At 40.2% G+C, this 9095-nt stretch overlaps 1 protein-coding gene across 1 annotated transcript; it reads left to right on the forward strand.

Moving 5' to 3' along the window:
• The first annotated feature begins 445 nt into the window (after positions 1 to 445).
• LOC107093520 (suppressor of cytokine signaling 1-like) lies at positions 446 to 2704 on the forward strand. The gene is made up of 2 exons (XM_015388634.1): positions 446 to 620; positions 1666 to 2704. Exon 2 carries the CDS (start codon positions 1723 to 1725, stop codon positions 2389 to 2391), a length of 669 nt encoding a protein of 222 aa, XP_015244120.1. The 5' UTR covers positions 446 to 620; positions 1666 to 1722; the 3' UTR covers positions 2392 to 2704.
• Positions 2705 to 9095: the final 6391 nt, after the last annotated feature.

The following is a 9095-nucleotide window of genomic DNA, read 5'->3' on the forward strand; positions in this document are numbered from 1 at the left end:
CTTATGCAGTTTTGCAAATTTTTATTTCATAATTATTATTATTAATTCTGGTAGACCTGTCTGTGTGACTGTGATGCCTGCATCCTGCATATAATACATGCTTTTAAATGCGTGCATATGATAGTAATAATTACAAAAGCTGAAGCCATGGCGCCCAGACTTGGAAGTATTTAGGAAACACTCCAATTACTCGAATCTGTCACCTGTCTTTCTGTAAACGCCCTATTGTCATGTGGCTTTGCGGTTAAAACAGAGTTCAAACGAAGTGAAAGATAAGTCGGGATAAGAATCGGAGCAAAGAGTTTCACTTTCATTTTATGAGAAACTGTAGGACTGCCGCTAAATAACAGGAGGAGCATAAGTCACGTGGTGCTGTTCAGGGGACGGGCTGTGATCGCTACATAAAGACTGTGGCAGACTTCACACGCTCATACGGGAAAGCAAACGAGCCGACGGCTGGGAGCCACAGCCGCATGAGGATCTATAAGAGCAGAGGCTGAGAGCACAGCTGTCCTCTGACACCCTGCAGGATTATCTCCTTGTGTTTAACCATCATAACCTTGCATCTCTGGGATTACAGATTAAAGCATCCATAACAAGCAGCTGCTGGAAACAAAACGGTGAGGATCTCCTAAAATTATTTATATGCTAAAAAGGGATTACGATGGATTATTGCTTTATATGAACCTTTTGAAAGGCTGTTTTTTTATGGATCTTCTTGCAGTTGTTGTGCAAATCTATATTCTGTCTGCAGTCCTGCTATAAATGGATCAAATAAATGGAGTCAGAAAGTGAAAATCAGCAGTGCATTGCTGCTGCAAACATTCAGGATCATAAACTTCTACTAAAGGATAAATCCTGTAAAGCATTCATAATCTAAGACACTCCTCTTCGTGTTAATCATTATATTTTCCTGGAATTTTGCTCCAATTTCCTTTAACTTGCTGAGTGAACCCAGACAGTAAAAGATGAATCATATGCTGTATCAGACATGACTAGGAGAACCAGAGTCCTCTTTATTGGCTTTAAGTTGACTGCATGAATAAAGAATTTGGCTTTTGTATTATTCACTCATTTCAGCCACATAAGCCTGACAGCAGACTCTTCTCTTCCCTTTGGGGACAACCAGGATGTCAAATTATGTTTCCACCCTCAAATAGAAAAAAAATATTATATATATTTGTGTGTGTGTATGTTTCTGTATGGAGACCCAGTACAGTAAATTGGATGTGGGTTTACCAGCAAAACCACAAATTCCAGTCATATCAAGAACAGAACCGTCCTGTGGAAAGATTACATGACTAACATAATGCACAGCATCCTTTGATGTGTTTGGGCACTGATTCCCAGAATTGGGGTCTCAAGTTAACAAAAGTGAGGTTATAACATACTAAAATAAACAACAACAACAACAAAAAAACTGATGCATATCTATGTTATAAAGGCTGATGAGCCAAAAATACATTTTATTTACACTTTGTTTCCTGTTTTGTATTGTTTAAAAAGCCCTATGTCACTCCCAAGCTTTGCTTTTTGGGTTTAGATTAGAATAGAAAAACAGCAAATAGAATAGGGATACCTTTATTGTCCTACAGTGGGAAAATTAGGGTACTTGCTAATTAATTGCTTAATAACTAACCTGAGTTCTCCCTTTCTTTCCTTCAGGATGTCAGTGTGGTGGTTAGAGATGGGAGAGGTTTCAGGGCCTCTCTCCACTGTAGGATGGTAGCCGACAGCACAGTGGAAGGCCATGAGCAGACCGCCTTACCAAGCGCATCACCAGCACCATCATCATCACCTTCTGTGTCGTCAGCATCAGCATCAGCAACCCGTAAACAGTCGGAGCAGCTTCAGCGTCAGGCTTGTCCAAATCCAAGTCTGAAATCTGCATCTGCTCGCTCTGTGTACCTGACTCATTTCCGCACCTTCACCTCCAAAGAGGACTGCAGCCTAATCACAGACACAGCTACCAAGCTCGAGCGCAGCGGCTTCTACTGGGGCCCACTTGGAGTAGAGGAGGCCCATTGCATGCTCCGCAACGCCCCCCTGGGCAGTTTCCTCATCCGCGACAGTCGACAGAAGGACGTCTTCTTTACTCTGTCCTACCACGACAAGAAGGGACCGGTCAGCGTGCGCATCGACTACAAGCGGCAGAGGTTCTCTCTTGCTGGCAACGAGCGCTCCTTCCCAACGCTCTTTGCCCTTTTGGAGCATTATATGAACTCGCCTAAGAAGAGCCTGACAGTCCCCTACAGGAAATGGGAGCCCACCCTGCAGGAGCTGTGCAGGAAGCGGATCATGGAGGTGTGCGGAGGAAAGGGTGGCATTCCAGAACTGCCTGTCACACATGTGGTCAAAGATTTCCTGTTGGAGTTCCCTTACAAACTATGAACAGTCTGCATAATGTTTTGGCTGTTTTGTTCTTGATTTCAAGATGGCAGCTTTCACCAAGTAACGGTACAGCAAACGGGTTGATAAAGTCTCTGCATCAGGGAACTAAGGTAGAGACTACATCACCGTGGTTACTAAAAAAATCAACAAACTCTTTTTGGACTAAAAGCTGTGAACTGCTCCTAAAGAACCACAATAACCAAAGTCAAACACATGAAGCCTCCAGTTGGACATTAAACTTTCATGACATCTCAACATCTACTACCTCTAGAGACTTAAAACCCAATAACATGTGGAAGAAGCATCCTTTGGAAACGAGCAAGTATGAGAAGTTGAAAAGTGCTGCATTAAAGGGAAACTACACATCTATAGGAGCTTTTACAGAGATAAAAATACCAGTGAGCACAACTGGGACTGTTGCGGTGGAAAGTCAACAAGTTCCAATATCCCGTCGAGCGACATTAAGGGAACGGACTTCAAAATATTTAGAGTCGCTGTGGAGGGAGCGGTTGAAACCATCGCATGCTGATTTGCCTATGCGGCACAAATTTGTAGCAGACTTAAATACTCTAAAGAAAAAAGTTTACATCGTCTCTGAATGTTCATCAGCACTGAAGGCTCAAACCGCATTCAGTGATGGTCCAGGTGAAATCTTGTCGCAAACAGCTGAAGACATGATATTCATTTGTAATGTACTGTATACAGAGGTGCCGACCACCTCTTATTTAACTGTTTCTGCCAGGCAGATTTGATTGTTTATATATTTTCTACTCTTGTGTATTTTTAAAATAATATTTTGAATAAAATGTATTTAAGTGAAGCTTAAAGATTTTCCCCTTTCTTTTTTTTTTTTGGAGTATCTTTACCTTCAGTTGCATCTTATAATGGAAGTTTTGTTTGGGTCAGGTGGGAAGAGACATGTCGCAGGACAGACAGAAAGTGTGGAAGGTAAAATACAGTATCATCACCGCACTGACTCATCTCTGTAGGGCAAAGTGACAGGTGGGTGGGGTTACTTTGGTAGTAAATGAACTGTTACACTTTTAAAATCACACTTACCAGAACCAGGGGATGGGATGACACATACCAACGTGTGTTATAGTAAATCTATAAATGTGCGCACAGATTAACGTTTCTTCAAGAGGAAGTGGGATATCTTTGAGGGTTATTGGTTAGACGGGCATGCTGATCCAGATTAGACAAAGAGGCCTAATTCAGGGTTTATTGTACAATAAGAAAAAGGTCCAGAGGTTCTGCAAAGGCTTAAAAAAAAGTGGCATCTGAATGTCACATTTTAAAGAGGCCTTTTGTGTAAATATTGTGTAATGACAGGCGTCTCTGAACAAAGGATCACAATGCGTTTTCAGTTTAACAACAGATTTAATCAAAGTACATCTTCAGCCTCCGCTGAACACCTTTCCATTGTGGTGTGTCTGGCAGCTTTTTAAGGTCAAAAGATTTACCAGAAGCCTTACTCACCGTCATGGTGTTAATCAGCTAAAACTGATAGCTTCCTCAAGACTTTCAGGAAGTCTGAAACTTGTTTGAACAGAAACAATATAACAGCTGTTGTTCATTCTTGTCAGTTATGATGAATGGAGTCAAAGTAGTTTCCTGAACTTTAAAAGTAGAAAAAAAAAGCTTTCACCCTGTGAGAATCAACTTCAGCATGAGGGGAGAGTGGCAAAATGTAGAAACATCAGGCAAAATTCACCAAAACTTACCACGGTTACTGAATAAGGGAACAATTTATTGTTGATTTTTGGGTGCTAGCTCATTTATATAGTGATGGAGCTCACCCAATCAATCCATTTCCACCTTCTGAAATTTTTTTTAGTCATACTGTAATATCTGACCACCAACCTTAAATACAAACCTAATCCACAAACTCTAAATCGTTATGAAGCAGAAGAAAAAACAGCATGGAACAACCAGAAAAGAGCATCATATATGAACCTAAAAGGCTTAACTCTTTTTGTGATTAACACTTGATTAATCCCAAAAAGAAATTAAATGTTGCAGTAAATCAAATGTTATTTTTTAAAACCTGTGTTGTGCAGAAGGAAAAGGACTGCACAGAAAACTAACCTTTGGCAGGCTTTGGTGGTGCAGTGTTTAGCGCACACAACCCATGTATAGAGGCCTTAGTCCTTGATGCAGGCGACTCGGGTTCGAACCTGGCCTGTGGTTTTTTCCTGCATATCTCTCCCTCTCTCATACCCCCTTACCTGTCAGCCTACTGTCCATAACAATGGGGCACCAGTGCCATAAAAAAAAACATGTTTAGTAGGTGATGATAGCTGTACGCAGGAAGGATCTTCTGTAGCTGTCTGTCTTGCACCAGATCTGGAAAAGCTTCTGACTCAGGATACCCTGTTGCTGTTTAAAAAAAAACTTCTGAAGAGGATTCTCACTGTTGTCCATAATGTTCTTCACTTTATCAAGGATCTTTCTTTATGAAAAAGTTTAATGGGGTTCTAGAGGAGTTGTTAGAAGCTGAGCTGGCCTTCTTAATTACCTTGTTGAGCTTTTGTAAGTCATTAGCTCTAATATTGTTACCCCAGCAGAGGATGGAAGAAGAAGAGACCACACCCTCCACAACAGATTTATAGAAGATATGTAGGATGTTGCTGCAAACGCAGAAGACAATCTGCTCTTTCCATTCTTGTAGATGGCTTCAGAGTTGTGTCGCCATTCACAAGTCAACCATTTGGGCTGTGTGACAAGGTAACTTAGCATTCAAACTAGGGTAATACTTGTTATTCCAACCCTAAAGAAAATGTTGGTTAAACAGTAATTATTGCAACTATTTCTCCGTTTTGATCAGGCAGCAGGCAGATCTTCAAATGGTGCCAGTTTTCTTTTTTCAAACCAAAGATTTTTAATGTACAATTAAACTACTTTATTTAGTCAAGCATACAATGGCTACTTATAAAACTACAAATGCATTGCTTTTCTTTTGGACAAAAAAAAAACAAAAAAAAAAAACAGCTAAAACTCAATAACACTTACTTGCTGCTTTAAGAGCTCTCAGTAAAGTTGTACTTGGAAACCTCAGGAGTTATTGTGGGGTTATAAAAAGGCTAGAACCTCTACAATTAGCTTTATCTGCTACATCCATGGGCAAATAACAGCATGCTCTGTGTCTGTGGTTTGATGTAAAAATGTAAGTGACTGCATCAAGTGTTTTATTATTGTTTAACTTAAACTGATGTATAAACAGTCAATCTTTAAATGGACCTAAGGTTCATTAGGAATGGCAGTAAGTAGTACAATAATGACATGATGCTACGATTGACTCTGGAGCAGGCACGATCACAGTCAGACAAAGGTAAGTCATTTCAGAGGTTTATTTTCTGGAAAAACACAGAGTTTGGTTGTCCTAGAAACGGGGCCACCAGGGTGGTTTAGATTGGATCATTCTGGGGGAAGAGATTCAGTGAGAAATGCGGCTTCAGGAGGAAGCTTAGATGTGAGAAAAGATTGTGCAGGCCTTACAGTTTTCATAAGCGGGGATTTGTCCGGGGGGGAACCTGAGTCTTTCAGGCATAGTGGGAATCCAATCGGGCGGCAGTGACTCACTTTTCTTTCTCTGATGGGTGGTCAGGCAGATGACCTCTTTGGATGGATTCAGGAGGCAGTGAGGGAGATGGACTCTGAAACAAAGGAGGACAAGGATGGTAAGTTCACACCAAAAAAAAAAATCAGAATGAGAGGAGCAGGTGGGTAAGTTACCACGGTGTGGAAGTTAACCAACTGGCGTCCATCCTAGAAATCCACTCCTCTAAATAATGCCTCCTGATTGCAGCAAAGTGGCATCATCTGGAAACTCATCCTGCCAAACACACCCTGAGGAGAAGGTCAATCACAAGCACCCAACACAGAGACCCAACAAATAAGTACAGTCCATTATGTTGGTGGTGTCTAAACTCTGTCATAATTTTCTCGCTTATATAAGAAGTTGCTTATGCCATGTTAATTAAGGGTATAGAGGGATCTTTTATTTCGGGGTGGATCATCTGAATAATTGGTCCTCCTAATTGTCAATCATTCTGGTGATATGTTTATGTAAGGCCGTCCAACATGCTGGTCCTAATACCTATCCTTTTCTGCATGTACACGTTCAGGAATACATGTGTGGTGAGCTACTGTTTCAGACAGTCATTGAAGCTCACATTTCTAACCCCGGTTCTTTGAAATTGGCCGAGGGTCCTAAGAGAAAACGTGAATGATGAGAAAAAATAAGCCCTCAGAATGCTTTAAGCGGAGAGCTCTCCTCGCAAAGCATTATGGGATTTGATGTCACACGGGACCGCTGTCGCTACCTGACAGTGCTGACTAATAACAAAGATGGCACAGGCATCACGCGGTGGAGGAGGAGTTACGTTACCAGCGGGGAGCAAAAAGCAGTGATCATTTGTCTGAACGGTCAGTTACAATAACTGAGTTTGCTATAAAGTCCACTAAATTGTTCCCGCTCTATATATTGATGGTGGGTTTAAGGGGTTAAGGTGGATGTTCAGACAAATTAAGCTTGTATGAGCTATGTGAACAGCAACTTTTAAACAGAGCGTGTATGTGGAGAAATAGGCTCTTGCATGCTCTTGTACGTGTTTAATTGGCATTCACTCTCAGGAGTGGGTACAGGGTTCTTTTTAAAGTGGAGAGGGCACGTCTATAAAAAATTAGCGAAAATTCTCCACAATACGTTTAATGTAACAATGGTAGTGACACTTATGTCAATATCTAAATCTTTGCAGCCAACTTTTCTGTGATTATCAAGAAAGATTATACATTCATAATTCCACTCATTTCTATATGGAACTAATTTTGTCCCATCCAGGTTCCCATAGACTAATTTACACAGAGGCATAATATATAGTATTCTGTGCTGCAAATGTAGCTTTCAGTCATTTAGACTTCGTCATTCCATTAGTTTTTTTCTTAATTCCAGTTTTTCTCTCCGTCAATGCCCTTCTTAACTAATCAGATTTATTTTATGAGATAGAAAAAAGTTTTGGATGTTATGACCAACCCAGGAGTCAAAACTAAAATGTCCGTGAGCCTGTTGCTCTCAGAGGCGATCACGACCTTGTCCAATATCTATAGCCCTATAGATTAAATAAACAACATGCATTGTAACACCCTCTGCTGTCAGAGGTAGATAGAAACCAGAAAGAAAGTTGAAATATGAAAATAACTACATTTATCTGGACATTTTTCAGGATTAATATTCAGACAAGCATATCTTTCAAGTAATACTATCCGGGAAACCTCCTGGTAGATACCCGACATAGCGATGTTATCACCTCACACACTTAACATTTCCACTTTCTGCGTTATGGGTCTAAAGGAAATTGCAATAACTTTTTTTGTATCATTGGAAGGAAAATACTGAGAAAACAGGCCATAGGGGTGGGTATATCCAGACCCTGATGGGCAGTTTGGTTTAGATGAAAGCATCCATTTATTATCATCTGGTTTAGATGTCATACATTTGTATGATTAGACCACAAATGTTTATCTTTTCACATCAGTGACATTTGTGAGAGTATGTGTCACATTGTGTGATGCAGTCTGTTTTTTTTTTTTATCTTTAGCTGTAACTTTGCCTCTCTGCCAGACTCTCAGTCATACCAAACCAGACCTCCAACGCTGAAACCAAATCTAAACCAAAAGGTTTTGTGACCTTATGGGGATTTTTACAAACTTCTTTGGTTCTAGACCAATGTAGCCAAACAGACTCAGGTGAGTCATACCGAATAGTATAGTCAGTGCGTTTCAAGAAAAGCCAGACTAGTTAGAGGATGTTATCTCAGATTGGGGATGACGGCCGCCAGAAGTGGGACAGCACAGCAAATAAGTCAGTGTTTAATACCTCTGTGACATCCTAGACTTTAACTGGTTTTAATTCTCACATGTTTTTCGTTTTACTGAGATAAATTATCAATGCATAAAACGCTATTTAGGTAGAAGTTCCTCCTTCAGGCTCGGTGAAAACTGGATTGCGTGTTTGTTTCAATTTCACTCAGCTATGCTGTTATCAGGAGATTCCCGACTATTTAGAGAAGTGAAAGGTGAAGAAAGGTGTTGAATGACTTTGTGTTAGCAGCTGATTTCTAAGGAAAGCTATAATCTATTCTTTAACACAAACGCCACTCAAAACGAAATTAACAAAAAAAAAAAAAACAAGGTGTCTGAAAAGGTGAAGGTGATCCCCCAAGACTACTGTACTGCAGGGGCAGGGCGCCGCCATTTTTAGAATCAGTGCCTGAAATATACATCAAAAGTTAATTTGTTAAAAAGAATTTAACAAATTGATATTAAAGCCACTTACCTCAGATTCAGGTTTCCCATCTACCAATATCAAGGTTGGGGATAAACTGAAGCTATTAAATTAGGTTTAGGCATCAAGTCCAAATCATAGGATTAGGTTTGCTCAAAAACTTTCAGTTTAAATCTATTTTTTGTTGAGTCAAACAGAAGTCATTTATCTAAAAAAGATTGAAATTAGAGTATAAATTAAAACTCCCGAATTCCTTTAAGGTATAATTGAGGATATTCGCGAGTTTTTGAAGAGTCGCCCTCTCCACTTAATACACGCAAGAGCCTGCATGAGCCCATTTATCCTCATGCACCCTCTGTTTAAAAGAGCGTTTGCATCGCTCATACAAGCTTACTTTCCAAAAGATTTGCAATTGTTC

This window comes from Cyprinodon variegatus, unplaced genomic scaffold (genome assembly GCF_000732505.1).
Source record: "Cyprinodon variegatus isolate N-32 unplaced genomic scaffold, C_variegatus-1.0 Scaffold431, whole genome shotgun sequence".
Taxonomy (NCBI): domain Eukaryota; kingdom Metazoa; phylum Chordata; class Actinopteri; order Cyprinodontiformes; family Cyprinodontidae; genus Cyprinodon; species Cyprinodon variegatus.

Bases quoted from the DNA above. Each gene is read 5' to 3' on its own strand.
- LOC107093520 (XM_015388634.1), top strand. From the start codon at position 1,723: ATGGTAGCCGACAGCACAGTGGAAGGCCATGAGCAGACCGCCTTACCA.